Genomic DNA, 14433 nt, shown 5'->3' with positions numbered 1-14433 from the left:
ATAACCATGCACTGGGACTGATGCTGCAGTTCCTCAGCAGTCCCATCCTGTTCATGATTTGTACATAAATCCATGGCCAGCAATAGAATGAGATGTTAAATGCTGAAGGAAAGGGAGAATTCCTGGGAATGGGAAGGGGATGGATGTGCCTCAGATTAGCAGGATGACACATCCATGTCACCACTGACAGTGTTCCTGTTTGTTTTGGGTCCTGGGGATGCTCAGTTACACATCCAAACCTCCTTTGGGCTCTGCCTAGGGTTAATGCTCAGAATTAGAAGTGACAGCTGTCATTTCACAGATGCAAAGCTGCCAAGCTTAACAGGCCTTTCCCACCCACTGCAAAATCCAACATGAGAAACCTTGTGCTTCCAAAATGGTACTCACATCTACAATGAGGAAGTCCAGCCAGCACCAGGCATTGGTGAAATACTTCTTGAAGCCATAAGCCACCCACTTCAGGAGCATCTCCAGAACAAAGATGTAAGTGAATACTTTGTCAGCATATTCCAGCATGGTTTTTATGTTTTTTCGATCTTCAAGGTAAATATCTTCAAAGGCCTGGAAGTACAAAGGATTGGTTAATAACTGCTCCTGAGCCCTGTTGGAAAGCATGGGTGTTGCATTGCAGGTCTACATTTGATAAATTATCAGGTACAGTCTGTGATTTCTGATGTATTTTAACATTACAATTTAAAAGAGTGTTCAGGCACAAACAGGACTGCCACTGACCTGAAAGATCTGTTAGCTTTCCCCTACAATGGACACAGGCTTGGCTATCTCTAGCCTCTACTGGCTGTACTGGCTGGACATCCTTTGAGTGTAGGAAAAGCTTCTGCACCCTGAATTTGGAATGTGAACCCACGAGCAGAGTGCCACCCCAAAACACCCAGATTTATCCTGCCTCATCTCCTGTTAGCCATGCCAATGCTACCCAGGCACCTCAGATGTCCCAGGGCACAGGATGTCTATATTTAGGAGGCAGAATATGACCCTTGCATCTAGCCAAATAGATCTTATTGCTAATGATGACAAATTGGGTTATTAACCTGCCTGTGTTATGGAGTACTGGAGTTCCCTGGCTTCTGTTCAGCCATCACATTTCAGGTGGCTACAGCTCTCTACCTCAAGAAATGCTCATTATTATTCACTTAGCAGAACAATAATGTTTTAAAGGTCAAGGTATCTATCTCCCCATCTCATCTGTCTCTCCAACTAATCTCATGCAGAGCATTATGAAAAGAGTTTCAGTGTCTGTATCAAATACGAGCAACTGAATAACCCGTTTAAAATATTTAAGATCTAAACCAATATGCCTCCCAAAAGAAAGAAAATAAAGATGTCTCATAATTCAGCCTTCACTTTATAACATAAATCAAATAAAAGGCAGGATCCTGGTGTCAGGTTTGCCAAAATGCAGCTTGTTTTGGGGCTTCTAAGTCAGATTATGGTCTGCTTCCCCAGCTACTTTTGCTGTTACACAAGCTGCTCCCAAGTCCCTGTAACCTGGATAACCCAAGCTGTGACATATTACTCTCATCCCATCGTGTGACCCAGAGCACTTGGCAGCAAGAAACATAATTTGAGAGGGTCTGTGCCAATCGTCTGAATTATCTGCATTTACATATTCCCAGATCTGTAGCTACTTTCTGAGAAGCTTCAAAAAGTTAGCAAACACCCAGTGCCTGGAGATACAAGAAGTGTGGTACTTGTCACTCAGGCAGTCACACTGCTCTTTTGCCTGCCAGGGAACAGTAATTAAACTGACAAGAAAGCTTTGGCATCCCGTGCCAAAGCTTGTCCATTTGTCCCCACACTTTGGGGTGACGTTTTCGCTGCAACCCTGTCTCCTATCTTGCCTTCAAAAATGATATTTCAAGGGTGTGAAAGAGCTGTTGGAGAAAGCCTGAAAACAATGCACAGATTGGAGTTTATCACTTCTCAGAGGGGCTCACTCACTTTGTCAGATGACTTGCTGTACTTTGCAATTACTGCAAAAATAACAACAAACCATTTAAAGTGATTTCCTCCTTTCCCTCCTTTGCTGTCCCTACTTTTTACTAACTTGTCCAAAAGTACATTGTGTTTTGTCTACTAAGAGCACACTGTCAGTCAGGAAGCAGCTTATTATGGGATGAAAAATGTGCTACCTGGACAGTTCTGTACTCCTGGACAAGCAATGGATATTACCCAAATGACAAAATTCTGGTGCTTTGTATTTTTTCACGGTGACAACGGATGAAACCTCTGTCATGTAAAATATCAAGAAGGGCTTTTTTTTCTGCTGTGCTTTTTGTGTTAAAAAAGATTTAAACAGGATACCTGTGGTGTTATCCAAAATTACTATTGAAAAGTAGGCTTCCAGTTTGGATGCTTATGGTTTAAAATCTTAAGAAAGGTTTTTGGATCTTCTGCAGTAAGCTAATGATATATTTTGATGGTTTAACCACATACATACATATATATTGGCTTAAAGGTATATATAGGTCCTCTCCCTTAAGAACTTAGGGTGTCCCAGAGATGCAGCCAGATGAGCTCAGTTTTTGGAAGAGAGCAACCCAGAACACCAGGAAAAAAATTTGTGTGTTGCCTCCAACATCTCCAGTCCAAATACTGAAGCACAGTGCTGATATGTGAGAAAATGCAGGATAATTTGCACTTATACAGAACTGCATTGGCTAAATTGAAAGCTGCAAAAACTAAATGAATGCATGCAATTTAAATTAAATGAGCTTTATACTGCAGTCTTCAGTTATCTAAGGCACTTTTAATTACATATGTAAGGAAGCGTATTCATCTAAAGCATATTATAGCAAGCGACATTCCCCCTCTAAAATGTATTCAAAAATTAACATTCTGATGCTCAGGCTGGTGCAAAAACTGTCAGAGTTCATTCATTTCAGCAAAACTGTGACAATTTTCAGAAGCCTACTATTTAACCAAGTTTTTCAGCTTCTTATTTTTCATAATAAAATAAAACCCCCTGGGTGACATTTCAGCCCATCTCTGGTGGACCAGGAGAACAGTCCATTTCTTTCCTTTTTTGCATCAACATTTATGTATTTCCGCCTTCACCTCTCCCTTCAGGGACTTTCTTTGAGCTACATAAACTCAGTACTTCTGTGTTTTTTCCTCTTTTTTTAGGCCACTGATAATTTGTGTTGCTCTTCTCTGGAGTTTCTTCAATTAGCCCATGTCTTTCCCAAAGTGCAGCGCCCAGAGCTGAAGCCAGTGCTCCAGCTGAGGCCTCCTTGATGCCAACTGGAGTGGAAGAACAGGATAATTTATACAGCCCAGTGAGGTGGTGGGCTTTTGTGCAAGGATGTGATGGAGTTTATTGTGTTTGTTGCCTGCTCCCTCTCCAGTTCTTTTTAGTAAATCAGCTTCCTTACAGCCATCCTTCATCACACCTTCCTATTGTGATTATTCCCAGTGAGGGGAAGCAGGCAGCTTTCTAAGATATGTTTGCCTTACTGCTTAAGGCAGATTCACCCACTTGGCTGGAGTCAATCCTGACCTCTGGAAATGCATGGATAATCTGTCCAAGCATGGCACTGCCTGCAAATTTAATAGGTGTGTGTCTGACTCCATCACAAAGGAGATGACCGGTGACCCCCAGACATAAGTCTGGAGAACTCTCGATACACATCTCTGCTTTAGGTCAGGATAAAAACCTGGGAGAAACCCCACCACTTCCAGGGACACTCCTGACATGCAAAAGAGAAATATAAATACATCCCTGTGAAGAGCCCAGGGCTGAAAATATACAGAGGATAATTCCAGAATGCAGTGGGATCTCAGGAGGAGAGGATCCCCTATCAGAGTCCTGGTCAGTGACCAACCAGTGTCCACAGACACACGTTCACCTGGGCACAAACAGGACCTGTGCAGGGAAGGTACTGAGTGTTAACCCAAGGTGCATTCAAAACAGGAATACAGGCACCCACTAGCTCCATGGGTAGCACTGATTCATTACCCTCTGTGTCTTTTATAATTTTGATTTGCTGGTTACAGAATGTGATTAAAAAAAAAAAAAAAAAAAAGAGAAGAAAAGGAAAAAACAAAGCCACCCCTGGAGCAAAATGAAAGCCTCCAGATGGGAACTCTCATGGAGAAGCAGCTATGGGATGTTGAAGCAGCAGAGCTGGCAAACTTCCTCACACAGACTTCCTCAAGGATTTTCTTTTCAAAACATGTGCAAGTCAGAATTTTATGTCACAGCAGAAGAAAATTCCCTACCATATGGTAACAGCAGGTGAAATCAGAAAAGCTGACAACCTGTTTTAGCCCCAGACTAAATGCATTGCTATGAGAATTGACCACTAAGAGTTCATAAGATCTTAGAGACAGCTTAACTGGAGAACACTGGAGACCCATGACTTATAATCAGTTAGGAAACGCTGTCACATTTACCAGGGCTCCACTGCTCAGCAGGATCATGAAGATGATGAATGTTTCAAACCAGTTGTGCTCCACGATTCTGTAGCAGGTCTTTCTCAGTCTCCACCAAATTTTGCCTGGAAATTTTGTGATGTCCACTGAACAGCATGGGAAGAATCGCACACAGACTGTAAGAAATAAAACAAAAGAATTGTTAAAAAGGACTATTTAATTCTTAAAGCTGCAATAAGAAGCTGCTAAGGAAATTTTCTTTTAGCAATAGACTGCTGCAGAATGTCTTTCCTCTCTCTTGCTTCTCACAAAACCTCTCTGCTCTGCCTTCCATTTCCCTCTCTCACTCCTCTATTAAAAAACATTCAAAATCACTTAAAATGTGTCCCAGGGAGTTCTCCCAATGATTTTTGTAATACAGAATATATTGGCCATGAGTCACCAGTGCCCTAGGTCATTCAAAAAGTGTTAACAGAGCTCAGGCAGCACTTCTGATCAGGACTAATAACTCTGGGAGGTTATTAGTGATAGCTTCCACATCCTTCTGAATGGAGGAAGGTTATTTTCTTGCTAGTACAATACCACTGGAATTACTGATTAAAAGTGGCAATCTGATGAAAGAGAAATGATGAGAGGAGGTGCTACAGTGCAGATGGGACCAATGTGCTGAAGAGATTGAGGCAGAAAAAGCAGGAGTGGATTTTGATCTCTTGGACTCTCATTAGCTTAAATAAGGCATTAGAACAATCTTGGAATTATAGTGAGGCAGTTAAATCCCCTTTGATGTCACAGAAATTTAGCTATCTGCTCCATAGCAGGATCCCCAATGATGCTTCATGGCACTTTCTGACCTCAGTGACAAATAGTGTGTGATAGCTAAGTGCTGTGCTGGTAATGGGGCCCACATAAGGATTCCTGATAGGCAAGACCATGGCCATTTTTAGTTTCCTTAGCAACACTCATTTGTTGTAGCAAAAAGATATTGTCATTGGTAACAGACAGATCCATCTCTCCCACTTCAAAAACACCATGTGCATTTCCTTGTGCTGGGCAAGAACTCAAAATGGTGTGAGAGGACCCTGGGAGCCAGGAATTGTCCTGGCCAGTCAGTCTTACATCAGATAATCTGACTCAAATGTCACATTTGCTGATGAGAATGGCCCTCAAAAACTATTTTCTTTTCGAAAAGAAAGCTTCTTACATTACATTTATTCCATGTGTTGTATAGAAAGAGACTTAACTATGCAGGTTTATTGGCCTAATCATGAGAAAAAAAGCCACAAGCCAACTTCTTGGCTGGAATGTGGCCAAAGTCACCAACATGTCTTAAAACACACAGCCAGTGGTGAGAAGTGACAAGGGAGGATGGAGGTCTTACCACAGTGATGCAGTGCAGTGTTTTTGTGAGTAGAAATAATATCTAGGGGAGGCAGCTTGGGAAGGAAAGAGGGTGAGTGCCAAGGTTACAGAGAGAGCAGATGCTGCTAATTCAAGGTGGCCCAGCTGAGGCACCTGAGCTGCCCGTGATATGGAAGGAGATCAAGTGCAGTTCCTGGGATGTTGGGATTTCCAAGCAGCTGGAAGTGGGGCTGTGCTGGCACAGGGCTCTGCCAGGAGGAAGAGAGCTACTAAGTCTGCTGTGATGCTCCTGGCATTTTCTGTGAGTTTTTATTATCCCAGATCCCTCCCATGCAGCAGCAGAACTGTAGGATCCTTCATAGAGGAACTGCCCCCAGAACTTCTCCTCTCACATTTTGGAGATTTTGGTTAGGTGTGGGCTCTTGGCTGTGCTAGATTTTGGTGTGGGACTAAAAGGACAATAAACCATTTATGCACAGGGAATCACAGCACATAACTACTTGTTCTCTAAATGCCTGCATCACACAGACCCACAGCAGACCCTCCCAGTTTACCACTGTATTCTGGAACTCAGAGGAATTCTTGGCTCAGTTGGAATACACTAAATTTTTCAAACTTTTTTAGAAAGGCATAATACTGGGAGAAGATGGAAATGTAAGAACCAGCTCTCCATCCCTTTGTAGGTCAGGTACCACTTCAGCAAAGGCAAGAATTATCCTTCTAAGCACTTCAATCCCAAACACTAAAGAATCAAGGCAAGCGATAAAAGACATCATATTAGTCACTACTTCTTGTTAAAACCAGTACAATGCTCACAGCTGGCAGTGCATGAGGGTTTGGGTGTATTTTAGGAAGAAGGTACACAGAACAGGCTTCACAAAGCAGGTTCTCTGCTGAGAGAGGCCCATCAGGAGAATCCCACCAGCACAACATGACTGAGGGCACCAGCGGCTGCACCTCAGCAGTGCTGCCAGAAAACTCTTGCACTGCTTCTCACTCCACAGCCCACATGGTCATCACCACCTTTCAGGTGTCTGCCTCCCTCTCTGGGTTTATAATTCAGGGAGACTGCCCACCTCATTGTCACCTCAGCTTTGAATCAGGAAGATCAAAGGCTTGGGCTGAAATCCCTCTCTTATCAAATGAACAGCTTAATGAGCAGGTTGTTCACTCTGTAAGTGTGGATTTTTTGTGTTAAGCAGAAATCACCCCTTGTACTGGAAGTAGCCACTGCTTGCAGTAGAATTAACTGTCCTTGCACCTATCTCCTTCCCAAAACCAATTTCAAACTGGGGGAAAAAATCAGCTTTTTTTCTTACTTACAACATTTATACAGAAACATTTTGCTCTTTTCTCATAAGTTTCTACCTAGATGGTCACTTGGCTTTTTTATCTCTTAGGCCCAGCCAGTAACAGGCATGACATGCTCTGTCATGCTCCTATAGAGTATAAATGCTCTGTAAATACTGTTGGGAAAGGTTAGAATCTCCCAGGAATTGGTTTTCCCCACTGTAAGAAAATTGGATGAATCATTCCCTGGAGGAGTTCCACCACACAGGGAGCCTACATGATTACCTGAGCCCAGGCACAGCTAAAATTAGGGATCACCTTCATATTAGACACTAATGAGCAGGGCACTGTGGGTTCCAAAGTCACTTCATTTCTGATGGGAAATACTTACAACACAGTTAAACCAGGTTATTACTGATTCAGCTGGCTTCCATCTGATAGTCTACAAGTACAGAGAGGTATTTTTAAAGACAGAAAGCCAGGTAGCACCACTAATTTTTTTTTTTTTTTAATGCTCTTTGATTGCTTTCATGCAATTTCAATCTGAAAAAAGAGTCCTAGTTACTGACAGTAATACCTTGAAAAATCCAAAATAGCTTATCAGATGAGTCAGCCTAAAATCACAGTGCTATTAAATCCCATGCTTTTGATTGGGCCCAATTCAGAAATGTTTAGACCAGATTCTGCTACAATTGCTAATGTCAAGCAGTACTTCCGTGAATAATAGTGCTGTCTGCAATTCAGATGAAATGCTGCTTTTAACTATTCACAAAGAGAAAAAGGAAAGAATAAAAAAAACTGACCCCAAACAGGTCTTTTAATGAATTAGTAGAAACCTGTTTCTATTTAAATTTTGTGATTTTCCTTTCTGGCTGTTCTTTCATGCCTTCTGGACTTTTTCTAATTCTGGTAGCCTACTGCTCTGGTCATCTTGACCTAAGCTTACTCTTGAGTTAGAAACTTCACTTAATCAAACAGAAAAAGTTTACTTGACCTTGGTCTGTAGTCTAAAGCTTTGCTCATTTTTTTTTCCCCCATTTCTGTGAAATCAAAATATCAAAATAATTTTGATGTATCTAGGGCATGACCTGGAGAGGGTCTGAGCCATCCTAACTCCAGCTGTTCCTATAATAAGGCAGGTGGTCAGCAAAGCCCAGCTTTGGTGCATTTAATGCACACAAAGGAGAACATTCATTAACACCTTATATCACAGCAAGTGTCAAGGCAGAATAACACCTCTGGCATTTCTTGTGACAGCTACTCATCTTGCCTGGTCCAACAGATTTGTGCTATCCCACTGAAATCAGTGCTGGGAGGGAACTGGTTCTGCAGAAGACTCTGACCACCTTGTGATGTTGTCAGGGTTTAGTTTTGCCACTGTAATTCGTGCTGGGCTGCATTGTTCTTGAGAGCAAACTGACTCATTTCCACTGAAGTCTTTTGGTTGGTAGATTACTGCTCATCAGAACAAGAACAGTGGAAGAAGTCCCCTCAAAGGGTTGAATTATTTACTGGTAAATCTGTGAAGCTGTTCTGAGCTGCATCTGGGGCCAAGCTGTCCAAGAACAATGTCTGTTTTCAATTGACATTTGGATATTTCAGACCATTTCTCATAAAACAGAGGCCTATTTACCAAGAAACCTTTCCAAATGCATTAATACACCATAATATTATTCACTTTTCAGTCATATTTCAGAACAAGGGAAATAGTCCCTTCAGTCATTAGGGTGTCCTATAGCACAAACTGAAGACTAAAATGTACCTTAAAAAAAAAAAAAAGGTGAAGGAATTTAATATACAAAGCATTCTGTGTAAATATCCCTTTTGTTCCATGTTCACATTTTCTAGCCTGGTGCACTCTAATCATGGAGCTCTTAGTTTTGATTGCATTACCTTGCTGCATTGGGAAAAAAAAAAATCTCTTTGTAAATGTGGGAGTTACACTGCAAAACCTTCCTCCTCAATGCCTGACAGCCAAGCCTACTGATTTTAGGCTTATGGGCAAAGAATTTACAAATCCACTGCTTGTTCACACCAATATATATACTTAAATTTTCATTAAATTATTATTTTTGCTATGGATGGATTGGGCTGCTGGTTCTCTCAATAAACCAGGAACACCAATTCATTTTTTCCATTCTGTTGTCCAGCAAATGTGGTACCTTGTGTTCAAACCACTGCAATTTTGTGAGTGCCTTTACACAAGAGTTCTCAATTATTGGGACATTCATTTTTAGAACAAAACAATATTTTTCTTAGCTTTGAACTCTGGTTACAGCATTGCTTGGTTTGACACAAAATACAGCTTCCTAAGCATGAACTCAAGCAGGTAGGTATTCATAAAATCAGTTTTATTTTTATATATAAATATATATATTTTAATATGTATATATATATATATGTGCCAAGCTGGGTTTCTAATGATCAGTCTGGCTACTTGGGTATGCACAAATAAGAGAGCAAACCCAACTGTACCCCCTTTGAAAGACCCCAACTGTCTCCCCGTGCTGAAAGGAACATGATCTCAGCAGACTCTTCTTATTTAACCCTTTCCTCACCTTCCAGCCCAACTACTAACTCACTCAGGAGGGTTAGAAGGTCCCTTGCAACCTGAAGCATTCCATGATTCTGTGACTGCACAGCTGGGTTTTATAGTGTGAAAGAGAGATTAACAATCACTGTCTCCAGCATTTGGGTACCTGAAACACATCAGGAGATCTGAGATTCTACTTGTGTGCTACAACTGGGGGCTGCCAATAGGGTGTCTCACAAAACCACAGCCAGGTGTTTTTACTGTTCCAAGGACTTAACAAGGGTACATTTCTTGTTTATCTTTTGCTACTCTTCTCAAAACACATCATCAAGGAGTGTGATGCCTTGGAGCAAAGGCAGTGGGCAGCCTGGCCTACCACTGATGTCATCTGTGCCTTGAGTGAGGGGGTGGATGAGTTTTAAATCTAGAGGTCATGTCCAACCTGTATTAATTTCATTCTGGATGCGTAATAGGGCTGTAAGAGTCTCACGATGCCTGGAAATTGTACACAACATAATGCCAGCACACTGTTCCTGGTGGAAAAACACAGAGTATCTCAGGTATGACAGCCAGAGGGAAGCAATCCTTTAAAACTTGGGTTTGTTCCATGATTTTTTCCGAGGATGCCAATGAGCACATTTTGTTGAGTTTGGCTTGGTTTTACTCAGCCTTTAAAATTCATCTAGTGGCAGTCCCTGTAACTCCGTTCAGACTTATTCCATTTAATGGTCAATTTTTTCCTTCTCTTCCCTTTATTGCTTCTAAACAGCCACTATCCGCAGTTGGGAAGGGCAGGACACAGATCCCACCACTAATCAGAGCAACTTCACTTGGGCACGAGGCATTTTCCAGCTGACATTTGGGCGTTTTAGGAGCGATAATGGCTCCTAGCACGGTCACATGGAAAGATGTGACCATGGAAAGGTTCTGGGCGTCCTTGGTGTCACGAGCTGCGACCAACCCCGCGTTGAGCGAGGTTGCTCATTCCCTCATGACCCTCTGGAGATATTCCCTCGAAACCTCTGCCAGAGGGGAATTACGCCTAAGGACTTGGTGGAATCTTTCTCCTATTAGGGTCTGGGAGAGAGGAGCGCGCTGTGGGCCGAGGGCTCTCTTTGGATGACCTTCTGTGAGACACAGAAGATAATGTCCAAAGAGGGAGAAAATTTTGCTGCAGAGAACACATACCGATGGAGGTAACAGGAGTGGAGTGTTGCAAGGCATCTGGAGGAAAAAGTACCCAAATAGCTGGCATTGGATAAATGTTCCTTTCCCATCAACTGGCAACCAGAAATGGTCTCTCCATTTCTATCAGGTTCTTCCCAGCAATACTTGCTCGCTGCCAGGGCTGTGACCCTACCCTGCCTTCACATTTCCTGACCCTAGAATGTTCCCTGTTGACCCTAATCAAAGCTATTTTGAGATGATAACACAGTAACAAGTCTCCCCAAGAAAAACGACCTATGGCTTATCTGGGTCACCCAACTCCCGGAAAACTGTGACCTCAGCAAACTTTCAGCAACTATTTCAAGAACATGCATTATCTTTGTTGCCTTTGTTATCTGAAAAAAGGGGACTGAATCTGGAACATATTTGTTCAGGACATAACCTATGCTGGATGCGTTGAGAAATGTCATAGTTTGAATTTAGATAGCTAAAGAAGTTAAGAAATTAACCCTTCCCCTCTCCCTCTTCTTTTTCACATAATCTCTTTCTTTCACAAATATTAACTTTAATACTCCCAAATGTGCCAAATATTGTTGTATCTCTTTATAGAAAATCAGTAAAGGCAGCACTGGATAAACCTGCCCAGTGCATGTCCTTTAATATTTTAATTTTTGTAGTTTAAAGTCTTGTCATCTCAGCTAATTAGACTGCTGTTTGTTGGCTTACTTGGTTTTTAACTAGACTGAAGTGACAGCTGCATGAGGTTTAATTGCAATAGTAAGTTTGGTCAAAAATATTGGAAATATTTAATAGCAGTGGATTACAGGAAAACACTTTGTTTCCCTGCATAAATGAAACCTAATGTTAATGTCGTTGCTGTAAGAGTCATTTGGCCTTTCGGTTTATGGCAATTTGACTCAAAGATTTATGAGCAAATAATCACATTGTGTTTGTGCATTTTTGCCAAATCCATGAGCAATATGACCACATTTAGCCAAAACAGTAAACTCTGAAAAATGTGCATGTATAATATGTGCTGCAGAGGAAAGGAGAGTAGATATGTTGAGGAGGATGTCACCTGCACCTGCAGGTGTCACTGGACAGGAGAGCAGGCTCTCCTTCAACTCCCTTTTAGAGCTCAAGGCTCAGCTGGCTGCATCCTGGGACAAGAGAAAAACACCTTGACTTGCACAGGCACTGGTGAGGAACTAAGAGAGATTAGGAGTAAAATCAAAAAGCAGGAGCAGGGGTGCTCAGGAGGAAGGGTGCAGGAGCCAGAACCCGAGTGGAAGTGACCCAAGGCAAGCCGGGGGTTCAGCCCACAGTGCCTTCATTTCTGCATTCTGTGCTGCCAGGATGATCAGCAGGCTTCAAAGCTGCTAAAATACTTCCAGTGATCCATCTGGAAGAGCCCTGCTTGCTACCCTGCATCCCACAGACATCACTGAGGAGGATCTGACAAACTGGGTTGGTTCCGTTGTGGTCCCGCACTGTGGAGTTTCAGGTAGCTCTGGTTATTTTAAGAAAGATCAAATCACAGAGTGCTGCTGCTCTGGGAAAGTGTTGTGTGGTGTCTGTCCTGTTTGTTTTAAAAAACTGGATGGTGGTTGTGGCCAAACACAGTTTCAGAATTTGTAAACTGCCATCTGAACAGCACTGATCACGCAGAACTGGCTTGTTTAAGCATCTATAACATAATCACTTTGCAGGGCACAACAGAGATTGCTGCTCACTAGTCCCATTAAGAAATATATTGTGAAAGAATGAAAACACCAGATCTAATTTCAAAATGTTATTGCATGGGCCTGAATAGTTACACCATGCTCTCTTCCGTCAACTGCATTAATTTTTGGCTACTGCTTTTAAGCAGAGCTGCCAAAAAAATGTTTAGATCCAAGGGACATTTGTAAGCCCTGCAGGGCTCCCTTACCTCATTCAATCATCTTTCTCACAGATATAGAGATGCACATTTTTGCTGACTTCAGGGGCATTCATATACCCAGCAAATCATCTCTGTCTGATCCCATCTGAGCTGCTCTCTTTTTGTTTATAATAATGCTTGAATTTTCAAGGGACTATTCTTACATTCAGCTAACCCTGTTTTTCCCAATCCAGATTCATAGGAAAGCAAAAAGTTTGACTAAGATAATATTTGGAATGGAACTCACTCTGAGAAGAAATAACTTAGGGTGCTATTTACTTTATATATTTATTTTAACGTAGATCTTCTGATGTAGCTGCATTTTACATCTGTGTTTTAGAGAAGGCTGGTGTTAAAATATTAATAAAATGATGGTGAATTTCAGTATTAAAAGAGATATGTAAATGTGGTCTGTTGTTATCTAAGATAATTATGCTAAATGCCCTTTACATAGCAGTTCTCTGACTAGATGAAAGTTACTGGATGTGCTAATCTTGACATCCTTTAAAGTAAATGGGAGAGAGTCCCTGAGACTCATGAACCCTCCAGACAGATTCTGTGAACTGCCTGGATATATTTAAGCAATGGAAACATTCTGATCTGGTCAGTTCTTTACCAAATTTGATCATGCACACATATTGGAAGGCAAAAAACTTCACTGGCCAAATGACAAAAATCAGCATTTGAAAAAAAAACCAAAGAAACAACTCTTTATGGCACAAATTATGATTTTAAAAGCCTAAGGCTTTAGAAGCTGTGGAGCATTTTAGAGTATGTTCTTGGCTTATCTCACCTTGGAAATTAAAAGACTAATGGTAACAAGGGATTTTGTGTGCTTGGAGCATTATAGTGCCTAAAAAATGAAGTGCATCCAGCGAAATACTATTACAAGCAACCAGAGCAACATGGTGAGAAGGTTGGGAGATGTTCAGTAAGAGAAAAGAAGGTTTCTTGCCCCATCATTGCAGTGAAACATGCAGGCTCTTACCTTCAGGGAAGCAATCTTCAGGCTCCATCAGCTCCTCAGCAAACTCGGGGATCTGCTCCAGCAGTTCTGCAGGATTTGTCAAATCCACTGTGCTGCCTTCAGAAAGACTGATTTCATCAAGCTTGTTGTAAACAGGAGCAAAGATGTGGAAAACAAATTGATCAGTTGCCCTGAAGGAAGTAGCTGAGTTGTTATTCCACTAACCAGCACCCCAGCTGAAGCCACCACAACAGAGACATTGCCATGCACTTCCCAAGGTGCCACTCCTTGGTGACAGCTCTGCCTGAGACCAGGTACCGACCCATCAACAACAACAACTCAACACACAGAACTTACTTTTTTAAACAACAGAGAAAAAAAAAAAAACACAGAAAGAGAGTGAACAACCATTGAATATTAATCACAGAATCTTAGAATGATTTGGGTTGGAAGGGACCTCCAAGGTCATCCAGTTTCAGGCTCCCTGCCATGGCTGGGACACCTTCCTCTAGTCCAGAGTGCTCTGGTTAATGTTAGGTGGGCTCTTGGAATGATGGACTTCATCTGTTTGACATCCTGAAAGCTCCTGCCTTTGGGTGGGGGACCTATCTCCTGGAATGCTGAAGGATGAATTGGATGACCTGCCTAGGGTTCCTGTCATTTGGGCCTCCTTCCTGAGGTTCCTCACCCACAGCTGGTGGGTGAAATCTGCACCTGCTCACTCAGGACCATGCTCTGCTCCTGCTGACAGCTTCTCCTCCAGCACCCAGCCACAGGAAGCTAAAGTACAAATATATTGAGAGG

The 14433-nt window shown here is 42.0% G+C and overlaps 1 protein-coding gene across 8 annotated transcripts in view; it reads right to left on the bottom strand.

Annotated features, from left to right (window-relative positions):
• LOC132323610 (sodium channel protein type 5 subunit alpha-like) overlaps positions 1-14433 on the bottom strand; it is a 214937-nt gene that overhangs the window by 39225 nt on the left and 161279 nt on the right. For all 8 annotated transcript variants that reach the window (XM_059839042.1, XM_059839034.1, XM_059839059.1 and 5 more), the window contains 3 exons: positions 13651-13771; positions 4414-4568; positions 388-561 (listed from right to left, as the gene is read on the bottom strand). In XM_059839042.1, coding sequence (XP_059695025.1) covers positions 388-561; positions 4414-4568; positions 13651-13771 — 450 coding nt within the window. The remainder of the gene's footprint in view (positions 1-387; positions 562-4413; positions 4569-13650; positions 13772-14433) is intronic.

The sequence above is a fragment of the Haemorhous mexicanus genome, chromosome 1 (genome assembly GCF_027477595.1).
Source record: "Haemorhous mexicanus isolate bHaeMex1 chromosome 1, bHaeMex1.pri, whole genome shotgun sequence".
NCBI classification, from domain to species: domain Eukaryota; kingdom Metazoa; phylum Chordata; class Aves; order Passeriformes; family Fringillidae; genus Haemorhous; species Haemorhous mexicanus.
Note: the sequence above shows the minus strand (reverse complement) of the source record. Positions and strands in the feature narration are given on the sequence as shown.